At 35.7% G+C, this 17,099-nt stretch overlaps 1 protein-coding gene and 1 pseudogene across 1 annotated transcript; both read right to left on the reverse strand.

Annotated features, from left to right (window-relative positions):
- Nucleotides 1-158: 158 nt before the first annotated feature.
- On the reverse strand, nt 159-11,457 carry LOC115234819 (IDLSRF-like peptide). Its single transcript, XM_029806162.1, has 5 exons — nt 10,587-11,457; nt 8,048-9,338; nt 3,973-4,101; nt 3,218-3,370; nt 159-2,922 (listed from the first exon to the last, which is right to left on the reverse strand). Exons 2-5 carry the CDS (start codon nt 8,175-8,177, stop codon nt 2,729-2,731), a joined length of 606 nt encoding a protein of 201 aa, XP_029662022.1. The 5' UTR covers nt 8,178-9,338; nt 10,587-11,457; the 3' UTR covers nt 159-2,728.
- Nucleotides 11,458-11,560: 103 nt separating this feature from the next.
- Nucleotides 11,561-17,099, reverse strand: part of LOC115234818 — a 13,489-nt pseudogene continuing 7,950 nt past the window's right edge.

Here is a 17,099-nt window from a genome sequence, read left to right on the forward strand (position 1 = left end):
AAATTAGAGGCGATACTAGAAACGAGGGCGAATATTTGCGACCGATAACGCGAAAAGCATTATCCTGTAATGTACGTATGTGTATGCATATGTGTGAGAGAGGCCTTAACGAAAATCGAACAGACTTTTATCGACTAGTAGTGCGTACGTTGCGTAAATATCGTCAAATTTTTGTCTAATTCGTTCCTGTTTTAGCCGCGATCCATTCGTTCATTCGAGCGAGAAATCGCGGATAAATAATCGATCGATTATACGTAAATACAATATACACGCTACATTGATAGATTTTTCATTTCCTCAGTTACGACGACATTTATATAATTTGACGAGAATCGCGAGTGTGTGCCGACAAAATCCCAAAACGAAACGACCGCAACAGGATATTGACTGCATCGATAATACCACGTACATTCACGTTGTTGTATTTCGTAATTATTTTGTATGAGCGTCGTAGCCTTAACTTTTAACATACTTCGTTAACTATCTAATTAAGATATCCTCGAACAGTATACGGATAAAGAACATTTAATGAGTCCACCTATTCGTTTCATATATATGTATATGAGTGTGTATATATATATACATATACATATATATATATCTTGCTTTTTTCCCTATATAGTGAATAAAATACGCGTCATACCCTGAAAGAACGCGACGCGATACTCCATATTTCTTCTTTTGTACCCATTTTCTCAACTTTAAAACACATATGTATTTAACATTGCCGTGTGATGTTATATTACGACTGCGTGACGTTCGATTGCACCGAGAAAAATCAAGAGCACCTGATCCTTAGATCCGAAAGATGATATTTTCACCGCACGTTTAATACGCTAAACGTTAAATACTATTGCGTCATTACGTCTTCCACTCCAATGCCATCTTGACCAAGGCAAAGATTTCATCAAATGCGGTGAAAATATAAATCGAAGAGTTTCTCGGTATGACATTTATCTATACTACATTTTTATTTCTTTTTGTATACTCAATACGTTGTAAAGTTGCGTCGCGAAACTTATCGCAAATAGAAGCGATTTTCGCGATAATGAAGCTAAGTTAAAAAATATAGACATGAGAAGAGAACATCGACTTAAATCAATATACTGTTCCAGCAGTAATAGTCTAAATTCGAATAAAAGCTATCATCTCTTAATACATACTACTCTATAATTAATATAACAGAAAATTCACAGCATTGTTCGTTTGATTGAAAAGTACGTTAGAAAGATATCTCAAGAGAGAATAACGAGAATAATAATCGTTGCGTGCAGTTTCTTTACAATATGCATAACTAACTAAGAATATATAAGTCTCCATGCGACTTCTCCCCTGCCCCCGCCTCTAATTCGCCATCGAGAGGCGTAACTTCGGTAACAATAGATTCGATAGTTGTGCAATTTCCGAAAAAAATAAAATTATTTATAGTAAACTATCATAACAGTACATTATATTCTGTTAAGGATTCGATTCCGCACGATCTTTCCACAAAGTAATACAATTTTCATTAAAAACTACTTTGCCATATCTGAACACGATTACTTCCTACGCGAGTTTCCTCTCGTAAAGTTTCTTCTGTGGAACTTGAAGATAGCAATCTAATCGAAAATGTTTCTGAGAAGCGGCTTATTAAGTTTAAGAAGATTAGATAATAAATGAAATTAAACAAGAAATTTCTACTCTAATGCATTAATAATTCAATAATAATTGTAAGAAAATCTGTATATAGCGTGGCTTGTGTGTATTTTAAGTAATTTAAATGCACAACTGTCGAACGATTACATCGTTACCGATTGCGAACGATTGTCGTCGACCATTCATCACTTATGTAAGACGGCGTGTGTGCTAGCAATATTGAAGACAAAGCTTGAATAAAACCGGGACACGCGGCAGCACATATATGCACCAGTTATAGTGTAGTAGTTATAAGATACACGAGGAAGCTCAATATTTTAGAAATAGGTCGACTGAAAGCTCATTATATGTTCACACGAAGAAAGATTACGTTCGATACTAACAATGAGAAAAGCGAGAATGAACGTTATAGAAGAATCCTGCCGAAACATTCACGAAAATTTTAGTGATATTATTTAGGATTAATAATATAAAAGAAAGTACAGAGTAAAATAAAAATAAGCTACACATCATGTTACTTATTTTGAGATGTTTCGTTTGAAATTGAAAAAATATATACTATATTAGATTGCAGATTATAAATAAGCTAATGCATGTGTTTTTTCAGTGCTGATACTTTCACGTAGATTTGCGTAAAATTACGATATATATAGATGCTACTAAAAAAATCATAATAATAAACCCTCCATGAGCATATGCGATATATTATCAGCCATATCCTCTAATAATTGTATTCTTTCCTAAACAGATTGACAATACGCATGTACGAGATTAGAATTATCCAAATATAATGGTCATATAAAATATGCGAAACGAAGACCTGCCTGATCGTTCGTCACGCAGATCGTCTCGACGATTATTTCGGTGCTCGATGATCGCGTTCGTCGCGTTGAAGCAAGAGCAGAGGATTCGCGAGAGGAATAGGAGAAGAAAGAAAAGTGACGGTCTACATCCTGTGCGCAAGAATTGGCGATGAAAGGAAGAGGTGTCCGCGAAAAGAACCAGATTTAGGCTTCATCAAACAAAGGATCTGCTGATGCGACGACGACGACGGCGATTCATCGTCATCGACGGCGGCGGGAGTAACTGTCGTTCAATCGAGAAAGCCCGTTTTAACGAGTTTCTCGAGGAAGAACTTGACGTCGCCCAGTTCAGAGTCCTTGATACCGATCGATTTCAGCATACCCAAGTCGCCATTCTCCACCGCCATGAAGACTGAGCGCAGGTGCTCGAGATCTGAGCGCATCAGGTGCAGCGCCGCGCCAAAGTCCTCGATCGTCTGTGATTCTGACGGCCGAAACAAATCGTCAAAGACCAGATTGCGAAACCGGATAGCAAATTTAAGGATAAAATAATAATAAAAGAAACGAAGAAACATTTTTCTGGACATACGTGTATGTTCAAGAAGTTCTTGTATATTGAAAGCGTATTAAATTCATCATTTTTACGTTAAATTATATTCGTAATTGAAGAACAAGTCGGATCGTTTGATATCTTATTTCCTTATGTGCGTCTAACATCGCAAAATATTCTTATTATCTTATTTATTTAGTATCTTAATATATTTAATTGTGAGACTTACCGGACAGCGCGATGGCCACTTTTTCCACACCACCTAGAGGCTTCAGCGTATCGCGCGCTTTGTTTCCGAATAGCTTCTCCAGATAATTGGGGCCATGGCTTGCTAGCAGGGACTGCAAAAAACTCGCAGTTTCTTCTACGGGTGGTCGTTTGGCTGCAACAAAGAAGCAAAACATAAAATAAAATAATCACAGAGAGTGTCATGCTCTCCTAAACATTATAATTAAAGTTAATATAATTTTCTCTCTCTCCATATCTTTGAAAAGAGACAAGGAAACAATTATATTTCAATTAATCAATATTGACGAGACCTCTCGATAGAAAGAGAAAAGCACAAGTACGACAATAATACCCGTTGTAAACGCACTGAACAAGTGCAGCGATGATCCCCCTCCTTATTATGATGTTCGGTGCAGTTGCACGGAACATCATTGAGTGCATCCATACCGAGCGGTATGTTTATAACATGATACATTGATATTGTTTGCAATATAATAGATATCTAGATCAAATCTACTAATAGTAATTCTACGCGGAAAGACCTCGAAACACGAGTGAAAAAATATTGAATATACATGTCTATAAAAAAAAAGTCAAATTACGTATTGCTTGTATACTATTATTGACACAAGATAATTTATTTAAATCACAAAGTTAAATCACAAAAGATTTAACTCTGCTATGTGTGTAATTAAATTAGATTAATCATTACTTAACTGCGAATTGTTTATTAATTAAATTAATTGTCTCGCTCACCTGCGGTACACAATCTCGAGTCCTCGTCGTATCCATCCTGACAGTCGGGTGCGCCGTCACACAAATACTGTATCGAAATGCAGATACCATCGCCCGGGCACTTGAACGGTTCGTACGGGTGGCAAGCATCTGAAAGATATACAAATAAAGACGTCTGAACCTGAATGAGGAGAGAAAAATCTGACGTACGCATTTTCCGAGCGAAACCCGAGACGAAATTAGAAATGTGTGCTTACACGTGGTGGTTTAATTACCTCACGGAAATGAAAGTTCAGAAGGGGCGCGACATGTTTATCATTGTCGCGAGATGATTAAATTACGACGATTAAGCGAGGGATCTGAAACGGAATTAAACACAAAATACGCGGGCACCCCTCTGCACGAGAAGCTTTCGAGATGATTGGAGGGACACGCAATCGCGTTATAACTCACGCAACATTGTAGTTTTTAAAAATCATTTAAAACGAAACATGAAATCCGATAGAATTGTAGGAATTAGGATCGATTAACTTTACTCTTACATTTTGAAACTGATCAAATCTTCTCGCCCCAAGCCTTCTTAATCAAAATTTTTTTGCGCAATTAATTTTTAATTTCTCTCTATTTACTCGAAACAAGGAAACATTTTCAGGAAATGTAAAGTTGGATTTCGTGAAAGTTTTTCAAAAATAAACTGTCGTATGTCTTCTAGAAAAATGAAAAAGATTTTAATTTTTTTTTTGGAAACTATTTTATCTTCGCGGAGGTCACAAGTACGCATGTATTATATAAAAGATTCAGCGAAAAAGAGAGAGAAAAAGAGCTTCTATCTCTGATAATTTCAACGTTTTACCTGAGGCTTCCTCTTTATCTGTCCGTGTATGTGTGCATGTACGTACATCCTATTCAACAAAGTAAATATCCGGCCGTTTAACCTTTAACATCCATATATTCGTTTTCATCAATCTGTATTTTTATTTCAAATAAAAATTTCTCGGAAAAGAGAAGATAATTCTTCATCTCAATCGCCGCTCCAATAATGAAAAAAAATATATATATAAATTACGTTTGCTATCTCCAGCAGTTACTTGACGATCGATTGTGTAATATCATGCCACATTTGTTATATATACACATATATATGATCGCCCACGCGTTTATTTCAACGCACTGAAACGCAATTTACAAATACAAACATGACGTCATGTCCACAAAGCCCCTACAATCAATTTTGATCGTATTTCATTAATTCGATGTTCCTCGACCACATAAAAAAATTGTATTAAACCAATCGTAATACCAACGTGGTGCTCCATCAACGTTATTAAATTACTCTCTGCAAATATATCGCAAGAGTTTTTTTCCTCAAATGTTTGCATAAAACGCCTACGCCTAATCAACGAGAAAAGAATTGTTCAAAAAACTTTTTAGCGTATCGAACATATCAAGGACTGTTGTTGAAATATTGAACGTTTAAGCGGCAATACCGATTAAAAGATGTTATTATTAAATTATGCGAGTATCTATGCAATTCTTTTCACGCGTTTAGATGAGACATCTGCGCACTTTAACAAGAGTTAGGAATATTGTAGATAAATTTTATAGCGATCAACGAGAAGCGTTGATTCCCCAGAGAGGATAGAAGTAGTCGTTGTTCCTATGGGATTGAACCTCGACCTTAATACATTCCGAATGAGATGGTCGTCGAGGGAATATTAAAAAAAATGATTGTCGCGATGCAAGAAAGTTTTTAGTTTGAATGTTTCGATCAACGCATCGCTTAGAATTCCTATTTCTTGGATGCATTTTATTTGAATAAATACATTTATTGATACCTTATATGTTTTTCTTCACTTTCAACATTTGATATGAATTATGTATAATTTTTCGTTCGATAAGAAAGCATTCCTATAGACTTATTTTTCAAAGATGATTTGTATTTTGCTTTCTCATTTACAACTTCGTACTTTATTAACAAATAAATAAAAGATCGAAAAATATAAAAAAATATCTTAAATATTGTCTGTAAATAATATATCTTTCTATTATCAATTTTTCTTATAGAGAAATTTCTCTTTATTTTATCTATTTTATATTTCTCTTTTTTTCGCTTTCAATCTCTCTCTCTCTTTTATTTTAAATAAAATAAATTTGCTATAAAGAGAGAAACTCGATAATAAAAAACATTGCTATTTTCCAATTTAAATTTAAGATTCAAAAAACATTTTGCATTTGATTGCCAATCAAATGGTGAATACCCGCAAGTTAAAAATTGCAAAAGATTGGAAAAGACGGAAATATATAAATAAATATGAAAAATAAGGACTTTATTAAAACAGAATTCCGACACGTTTGACTCGCTTCGCGACAATTCCGACCCTGGATGACAGGGGTAAGTTGAGTAAAAAAAGAAATGCGTTTTTTTAAATGTCATCAGCGTATAAACGCGACTATATACGACTCGGTACGCCAAGTACGCGCGTTATTGACCGACCGTATAACTATATCCGCCGGAGAGCACACTCCCACATGGTCGAGAGTTTCAGCGAAATACAGCTCTGTCATAATCGCGCCCTCCGCACCCGTTAACTTTAATGGATGTTAGGAGGAGCGTGATAACGTAAAGGGGACGGTATTGTTTTCTGGAAGCTTCCTCTATTTCGTATCCCTATAAACGCCCTGCGTAGACATGATATAAAATATTTATTCAGTGAAGTATGTAAACTTAAAGCTTCTACATGACATATGTTTCTAATCCCTTTGCCCCATTTTATTTTTTCAAAGTAATCTCTGACATGATCTTTTTCGGTTAATTTCACTTTTTAAAGTGAACTTTATATAATTACATAATTTTTATTTAGAACGGTTTATAGTTACATTGATACATAACGCTAAAAATTAAACTTTGCTATAAATAATTCCCCTCAATATTTTCGCGAAGAAAATTATATCATCAAATTATGTTGCCAAAGTATATTATTTAAATAATGATAAAAGTGAATTATATACATATATAACCCGACAAGAGCAAAAAAATTAAACAGATTCGTTAATAAGTTTCCTGTTGACTCAACTTATCTGATTTATATATCCATTTAATGACCTTCTTGTTTCCCCAATTAGAGAATTTTGCAATCACGCGCACTACAAATTAGTTTCCCGTGCTCTAGTAGAGTTACAGTTGTTGTTGCGGTTACAGTAGTAGATATCGTATTTGCGCAGACGGGACAGAGATATGGTACATTTACGAGTTACTTTACATTTATAAGATACTATTATATTATTTGTTTGACTGTATGTATATCATTGATAATTAATACTAATGGATGTTAGAAAACTGCGGCGATTAAGAAAGCTTTGTTAGATACCGATATATGTATCCCTTAAAAAATATATATATAAAGCAGAGCATATCATGAAGTCGGATTGACCGAAAAATATTTTGATGAAATTTCTATTTTAAACGATTTTAATGACAAGATATTCGAATGAAAAGAAAACAGCTGGCATGAAAATATCGGAAAATAATTAATAAATTTGAGATAATATTTGATCATTTCTTTTGTAATTTTATATATACTGTAGATATTTGTTATGACGCGTTCATAATAAAAAGATGAAGAACAAAATTGTATAAAAAACACACATATATATACTGATATATCGATTATATGTATTATGTAAAATAAACTTTACAGAGATAGACAAAAATATCTGCAGAATACAAAATGTAAATTTTTCGTTCATTTTTACACGGAATTATAAATTTTAAGTATAAATTTTTTCATGATAAAGAAGATTTATAGATGTTATAAGCTTGAAAAAACTAATGTGTATGTGTACAAGTGCATTTTGTTTTTATTTAAACATTTTAAGGAAATTTTAAAAAGCGATGCTTTTTTTTAAACGACCAATTCGATTTTGTATTCGCACGATTATATACACGCGATTTTTCTCTTTCGCGTTCTCGTCTAAGACCCGCGGACCTCGTGCCTTCTCGAAGTCTGCGGCGTCTGCGATGGCTTCCGCATGCCATCGCCGCCGTGACCATCCCCCATTTTCGCTCCCCGCGTCAATCTCCTTGACGATTACTTACCCGAGCGTTTCGTGTTGATGTGGCCGTAGAAGCGGCTGAGGTCGATCGCCATGACGGCGCGCGGAAAAGCGGCGCAGGCCGTCAGGGCGATGCCAAGTGCAACCGCGCCGTTGCAGAATCTCCGTACCATACTCTCTTCGCGGATGCTCGACGGGTGCTCGACGCGACTTCCGCTCCTCTTGTTGCTGCGACGAGTCCCTGCGCGTGTACCTCTGAATTCCCCTTTTCTCACCAGGACCTCTTCTTTCCAAGAAACCCTATGCTCTTCCTCACAAACGCGAACAAAGAGGGTGATGTATCCTCACCTTGCGAGAATCACCTCGCTCGCTTGTCCGCTGATACCTGTGCACTACCAAGGTTCGAGGTTTGTAATTCCTCGGGGAGGGTGGCTCGTGCAAGGTTCCTCGCCCCGAGAGGACTCCGCTTCGGCTGTGTTGTATACGTGTATCTATATGCGTGCGGGGGATGAAAATACACGGCGGGGTCGCTCCCACCACTTGATTCGCCCTTTCTTTGGAATCTTTCCGAACAAGGTTTCCCTCTTTCTTCCGCTCGCTAAATCTCTCTCTCGAGTTGTTCCCCTTGATTCGCTCACCCTTCGTGCTCTCGCTACTTCCTTTTTCTTCTTACGCCCGTAAAAGGAGAGACTCTATCCCCGCTGGCGCGTGACAGTGGGTGCACAACCACACTGTGAACGCACCTGTGCCGTGTACGCGCGTCGAGCCGCAGATCTCACCTGAGGCGCTGGCTTATGGTAAGGAGGGGACGCATGTGGGAGACCAGCCAGCCAATCGGACAACGCGAGATCACGACTATACCCTGGAACACCCACGCTCGCTCGCTCGCATCGATTTCAACCCCTCGTTCAACGGTTTCTTCCGAAGGCTATTTGTATAAGTCGACCATATATTTTACGTATATTTACCTTTTCCTTTCCCAAGTGTGTTTTCCTGTTCCATCGTTAAATTTTTATATAATCTGCTCGCCGATGTTTCTCCCCTCCTCGCTTCACAAGCAAAATGGCATTTATATTACTTTATCCGATGCCCCGTAATTCGTCGTTACGCCCCTGTTTTCATTCAATGGGTAACTCACCCATTTTCTTCCAAGGTGCTTTTATGCCGGCGCTTAGTATATAATTTCATGGCGAATTTCCCTGATAGTCTTCGCAAATAATGTGCCAAGTATATATGTATATCATTTAAAGCGATACTGCCGGCAATATCGATTACTTTTAATCGTATACAAAGAGCAAACATCTGATAATGGCGGTATCACAGATCATGGGATCCTAAAAGGAAGGGATCGATATACCTCATCAGATCATAGCTATTATTGCATATTAATGCATATATATTGTATATACAATATTATGCACTCCTTTACTTTATATTTTTATATACATATATAAAGATTATACTAATTGTAAGATCATTTATTTTCTTATACATCAGTGTACCTGATTGAGTTTATATATAAATTGCCAAATTATTTGGCATATTGACAGATATATATATATATATATATCTGTCAATATGCCAAATAATTTGGCAATTTATATATAAACTCAATCAGGTACACTGATGTATAAGAAAATAAATGATCTTACAATTAGTATAATCTTTATATATGTATATAAAAATATAAAGTAAAGGAGTGCATAATATATAGATATAATGTTGTATTCGTTATCAAAAAATAAATAAATAAATAAATAAAATAATATTTAATAAATTTTTTAATGTGTATACATATACATATATGTGTAATATTTATTACTTTTTTTATTAGAAAATAAATTTTCTTTTATTAAAAAGTTATTTGAACATAGAATTTTGGATTTCGTGAAATATAAAAATCTCGCGATCTATTATAGATTTTTCGTATTATAGACTTGTCGATTAAATAAAATATTACTTGAATCAATATGCGTATCTCTCTCTCTCTCTCTCGCAGATATGCTTTCTCTTCTTTTGTTTCTCTTTCCTTCACGAAATCCTTACAAACAGCTTTGATATTATGTTTACAATTCATATCTATGATCAAAGAAAAAATGATTTTATCGTTTAAAATAAAATATCCTGTAACCCTGTAAAATATTCTGTAACTTTTTTAACGACATATTCGTTATCATTACGCTATCATATAACATCGTCGTTAGATAAAGTTAGAGAATAGGCCTACTGAAAGAGAAATCTGTAGCAGGATTCTTTAAACGTCTTAGCGACGATTTTCGTTGTCGTTAGCGAGCGATAGCCTATGAAAGTTGCTATGGCTATCGCTAGTTAACAATACCGAAAACCGTCAATAGCAAGTTACTGAATTTCGCTATGGTTCTTTATTACCATTTGTAAAAAGAATCGATAGACAGTGGACACAGATCCTCTACGGATATAAAAGAGATCCTATATATGTAATTATAGTTATGTGGTGTGTAGACACGATTTCGGTGGCCATTTTATTTTTACCATCTGCTTACTTGAGTATTTATTGCGTAATATCTTACATAATTAAAGAAAGAACGTTTCTTTGCACATACCTATAATAAATGGTTTGTCCTTTTTAGCTGACCAGGGTATCAATCATGTAACTTTTCCCCTAGGGCGGAAAAGTGAAAAATTTTGCCATTGATTTCAATGCTAATATTTTTCACTTTCCATGTTTCCGCCCTAGGGAAAAAGTTACATAATCGGTACCTTGGGGCTGCCATAGAACTGCACTATTCAAATCAGTAGGTTTGTTCGCGTTGCTTGAACTTTTTGTACTCAGCATCTTCGCTTTCACTCTCTTCAACATCCGAATATATATTTATCTCGTTTTTAGTGCAAACATTTTTGGAAATTTCAAGCAACGCGAATAAACCTAGTTCAAGATAGTGTAAGCAAGTGCAAGAATATACATAAAAAGAACTATATAATGCAATAGCCAACATAACAAACGACATGGCTCGATGTCTTACTAATGGTGAATTATTAAATTATATAGAAGAGAATATAATCGTTGTACCATCTAAGTAGTTGCTTTTCAGATATATCAATTGGTTCGTTAAATTCTATTGCTGCTTATACATATTTCATACATATATATGTAACAAATCACAATCATTATCATAATCTTTATTCAATGAATATTTTAAATTTCGCGGGTTAATGTGAATCCTGCTAACTGGCGCTGTACTAGTTCAGGTTGTACTGCTAAAAAGAACGCTTTCTCTTGCACGGTTCAGCTAAAAAGAACGTTTTAGTGCAAACTTCGTGAACTAGTGCAGCCAGTTCTCAGTATGAACTGCCTGTATTAGATCCGGACGTAGAGTAAGCAGTGCAGGATTCACATTAACCCGGGAAATTAGCAAAAATTGTAGCAAAATACTTTTACCTAACTCAAAATCTTCCTGTTTTACTAGTTTTTTTTTCGTTTCTTGAAATTAATTTTACGAGGTATTCAAGATCAAAAATTTTTGTCAATTATGAAAAATATCAATTACAACAACTATGAAGACATTAAAAATCATATTATGTTGTGATACTTCAATTCTTTTTTTTATCTAGATCTATTAATTTGATTTTCCAAACAATATAAACATAAGAAATGTTTTTTTTTTTAATTTTGATAGTTTCATACTACTATTATACAGCCAAAAATCCTCAAAAGAGAGAGAGAGCACAAGTGAATATTATTTTTATTATACATAATATTGCTGTATGTTTATTGTGTTACATTATTTTACACACACACACACGCGCGCGCGCGCTTACACACACACATGCATATACATATAAGCATTTATAATGCTTAACTTTTTCTTTCTTTTTCTTTCCTTCCCTATTTTCTTATTTTTATGTGCATAATTCTTGTCACCTTAGCACTGTTTCTTTTGTTGTTTATATTGATATTCTTTCCTTATTGATATTCTTTCTTTCAAGTCGGGCACTGCAATTTCGAAAATAACCATTAATTTGAGATGCATTTCTACATGGATAAAAACTTACAATAGTTTATATACATATTTTAAAATCGGCATAAGATATTAAAAAATTTCAATACGATAGACTTTAAAGAACAGTCAAAAACTATATTATCTGACGCATCAAATATTTTTCTAATATATTTATGTGTATGAAAATGCATTATTATGAAATGTTACCAATATTTAGACTAAAACAAACTTGACTTTATCAAAAAAGAGAAATATGAACAATACATGTACTTACTTGGCATGAGCATATCTTCGCTAAGCGGCTCCCGATTGAAAGGATCCGTGGCACTGTTGAGTAAATGTCTAACGATAACTGCTTTGTCCATAACAATACCAGACGGTAGCTTGACTGGATCCTCTATAAGAGTGTCCATCAATGGATCCCGAAATTCCTCAGGAGCGTCGTCATGTGCGCGATTGTGTCTTGCGATTACCGCCGCACGGTCAGCGAGAGCTACGAACCTCTCAATTTCCGTCATAGTTTTAATGGCAGATCTCTTTAGTCTACTCGCAACGTCGGTGAATAACTCTTTACAAAACGAACGCTGCAAAAATAAATAAATAAATAAATAAATAAATAAATAAATAAATATATATATATATATATATATATATATATATATATATATATACAATAATAGCAGACGATAATAAGACTGCTTTCTTTTGCATGTGCATCTGTCTTTATTTTTATTTTGTTTACTTAATTCGCTATCTCTTCTTCTCTCTTTCTTTTTCTCTTTCTCTTTTTTTTTTTCAAGAGAGAATCTGACAAATGTGAGCGTTTTTATATGCGCGTTGCACGTTATAATCGGACGGTAAAGACAAGTCATGAATCTTATCGCGTATTACCGTTAAACCAGGTATAATCAATTTAATTGTCTGTATAATGGGAAATGTCCTATAGAGATATGTTATTTGATATGCTATATAAACTTATATGATATATATATATATATATATATACACATACATACATGATAATATATATGATATATTATAAACGATACTCACTTCGTCATTGGCTAAAGCAGCCGCGAATTTATCACAGTCAAGATGTAAATATATATCAATCAATTGACCGAGTAACGTCCTTGGTGCCATCCGTATTTTCCAATTTTCTCACTCTCAAATTTTTATATTTAAGTCCGCACAACTTTTGCAAATTGAAATTCAGCATGATACACAATCGTTCGACTAATTCCTGTCGTAGAAACGGTTCCTTAATATCGACTATTAAATAATGAAACATGGCAATTATCTCTTTGGCTAATTTAAGAGAAAATCTGGCTTGTTCCTTGTTCGCCGCCAGCTGCCTCGTTACTGATTGTTGTTGCTCCTGCGAAATAGCGTTCCACGCGATAGTGTCGGACATAAGTTCCTCCACCTCGAGTATATACTTCAGATATTTCAGAGCCTCTTCGAGCAAGGAAGTGGTGTGGTTCATCAGTATGTTGATAAACTTAACGAAGTGCTTGCCATTATTACTGTCATTGACGATAGACGCTCGATGTATTGGGCTATGCCACAACGAATTTAAGATCACATTTATGTGATAACATATTGTAAACTTATCCTCAAATTCGGAACTAATGTCAATGATCTCAACGTCGGTATAAAACTTCATGAGATACGACGCCAGAAATGTCTTGGATATAGGATGTGCCATGAATATATGGCCAAAACTATTTTTCCAAAAAGTCATTCTCCTCAAAATCATATTCGGCTCTATACAATCTCTGTAAAATTTTACTTGATCTATATATGATCTATATATATCATAAAGAACCTTGATGATTTTTGCGATTAGATGCGGATTTCGTATACAATGTGGCGTACACACGATGACGAGTAACAAAGTGATAAACGATTTATTCACATTAAACGATGTTAGGCAGGATCTGCAAATAAAACAATGCAGTTATAATTACTAATAAGCTCCAGATAAGCATTATGTACAATTGTAAGACTTGATAATTTAGTAAAAGCTTACTCGAATGCGAATAACAAGAATTCCACTATGTCTTCTACGTACCATTCCGGTAGTGCGGTGAATTTGCACGTAACTTCTTGAGGCAACGGAAGTTCGGGAAGAGGATTACCCGGAGCAGTCTGCGTCAGAAGACTCAGCAAAAATTCGGCGACCGATATATAAAAGTCTGAGTATCTTCTCCAAAAAATGGGATCTATCAGACCTGCCTCCGCATATAATTTGGATTTAACCAGTTGCTTCAACTGTTGTTTCCATTGTTTGATCAAATCTTTATTGTGCTCCGCTAAAGGACTATCTTTCCATTGGGGTTCTGTGGCTTGCAATTCGTCGAGCATTTCTTGTAAATCCTTTGAGGCACGCAATTTTCTCCGATAGTTTTGCAACGCCGGTAACAGTGCGATGTGATGACAATGCAGCGTGAGAAACCAACATTGTGTCGGAAACTTCGGTTCCGTCCATTTATGTGTGCTGTCCAAATGTTTCTGCCATTCCGCAACTTCTTGCGAAGTGAGTTTCAGTCTTGTGTCGTTCTTTATCTCGACGAAATTGGAAGGATGAAATGGATATAGCGGGTCTACAGTATCCAGCTTGATCTTCACAGAGAGCATTTGCAAAATCGATAGTAGATTCAACATAAATCCATCTCCGGCCAAGGAGGGACTGTCCTCCGTTTGTATTTGCGCGCATTTCTCGTTGTGACGCAACAACGCCGCCAAGTACGCAAGAGTGGCATCGCGGCAGCTGTTATTCGCGAGTATCGCATCTAACATCTTGTGCAATGACGTTCTAGTAGTCTCCAACTCTTGCTGCAGCGTGAGTTTTATCGATATGTTCGCGACAGGATCTCCGCTGCAGAATTTCTCCGCCACTTTCAGTTGCTTTTCGGCAAAGATCAATACCGAGAGAAACGGTCCCAGGAATGAAGTTCTCGTGAACTCTCTTTCGGCTGCTGATGTCATAACATCAGGCAAGAATTGAACTTAATTCGTTATCAAATGGCAAATCGGACGTATATTGCCGTTTAGTCCACAGCGAATCTCTATCAGTTCGCCTAGCACCTCGATCGGTCTTCTATGTGTATTACCGATCAAGCTCGCCCGCTGCATCGCGAGATACAGGCCTTGCAAGACTGGAGTGAAAATTTTATTGAATATGTTTGGATTTGTGTGTGTCCTAGCTACATGCTCGCGAAGATAGCCCCGAGGTAAGTTCTGCGATAATATCCGATAGAGAAAATGAGTGATGCATATAGGTATGACAGCAGCTTGGCAAATGCCAACCAATCCTTGTAGAACAAGACTGAACACATTGTGCTCTCAAAATTGTCAATACATCGAAAAGAGGAGATATACTGGATTGCTATAAAATATATAAATAAGAATTAGTTTAATAAAATCTTGTCTAATTTTGAAGATATGTGTGTGTATATACGTACCTCTCTGTGATTTCTTTCCTCAATCGCAATTCTTGAATAACAATCTAATAAATAAATAAAACTTTTCGGTTGTGATGAGCTATTGCCTATGAATAATGGTATGATCGGTAATTTATAAGATGAAGGAGCCACAGCAGGACTTAACAAAGAACTCGCTTGGCTATTCGGACTGTCCTCACGATCGGATGATGTGTCAACCGTGATGTTTTTCAAAGGAGCTTCCCCTCTCGAGAATATCAACATCTCACAAAATCTCCATCAATGCCTGATTGATAATATCGCTAAAGTCCAGATGTCTCTGTGTTTGCGTATACGCTGCCGTTTGTGGCAGAAATATTCTTCCCTCTATAGGTCTTTTCCACGATATGCACAAGATACGTGATATGATAACATTTGCAAAATCGATTTGCTCCTTCTCCTGATGTTTCAAAGTGTCGAGCAATGCTTTCAATCGATCACTTGCCTTCTTCGAATCTTGATCTTTCTTCATAAGTTCCATGCTCTTTGCCCGCGATTGCAAATCACTGCGTTTTTCATGTATCATTGCATTTCGCTCTGCTATCTGCAAATCCTTTGTCTTCTTCTCCAATCTAGAAAACATACGTAAAATAAAAATGTTAGTATGCATTAAACCATAAACACATATCATTTATTTTCTTTAGTAGAATAACTATCTCTGATGTAAATACATTTACTGTTCTAAACATTTTACTTTTAACTCTTACAACACTTGCTAAGATTTCTGCAAGTTTTTACATCAACGCACAATTCTAGTGGCAGTTATTCATTATAATTTAGCAAATGATATGCGCACCTGATTAAGTCTAATTACATAACATATTTTCTCAACTTTCAGAACAGGTTATACATATTTATTAAATAAAAATAAATTAAAATACCATTTTAATTACTTCAAGATTCTTGTACTAATATCTACGTTATTTTTTAATACATAGCATAAGCTATATACATAGCATAAGCTATATATTAAAATCCGAGCTTTACTATTGTAATGCACTTATTTTCATTAAACAACGGTACACATTTATCATGCATCCAATCAACGACCCAACTCATGCTTAAGCACAAAATGGAATTAAAATTTTTGCATCGAGTTATTTTTATATAGAAATTCACACTCTCTAGGCCAGTGCTGGGATTTAGATGCAACTTTCGGCCGGATTTCTTGACTCACGCCTACGGTTCCCCCTCTTACTGCTCGCTCCTTAGCAACGCAGCGCCGAACGGCCGTAACTAATACTACCGTATTAATTACGTATGTTCTGTAACAATTTAAAATATTTATGTTTTATTTAAAGTTTAAATAAAACAAATATTTTAATAATAGAAATAAAGTATTAAATAGAAAATTTTAATGAGCAATTTTGCTACTAGGGCACTAGGCTATTGCGTTATTACATTTGTGACACGCACGTTCCTGAGACTAGTGACGCGCTCCTTAGTTACGGCCGTTCGGCGCTGCGTTGCTAAGGAGCGAGCAGTAAGAGGGGAAACCGTAGGCGTGAGTCAAGAAATCCGGCCGAAAGTTGCATCTAAATCCCAGCACTGAAATATACCAAAGTACATGCACGGACAGGAAGCACGCGCGCGCGCGCGCGCACACACACACACACACACACACACGGGG

The sequence above is a fragment of the Formica exsecta genome, unplaced genomic scaffold (assembly GCF_003651465.1).
Source record: "Formica exsecta isolate Colony F162 unplaced genomic scaffold, ASM365146v1 scaffold209, whole genome shotgun sequence".
In the NCBI taxonomy this organism is placed as follows: domain Eukaryota; kingdom Metazoa; phylum Arthropoda; class Insecta; order Hymenoptera; family Formicidae; genus Formica; species Formica exsecta.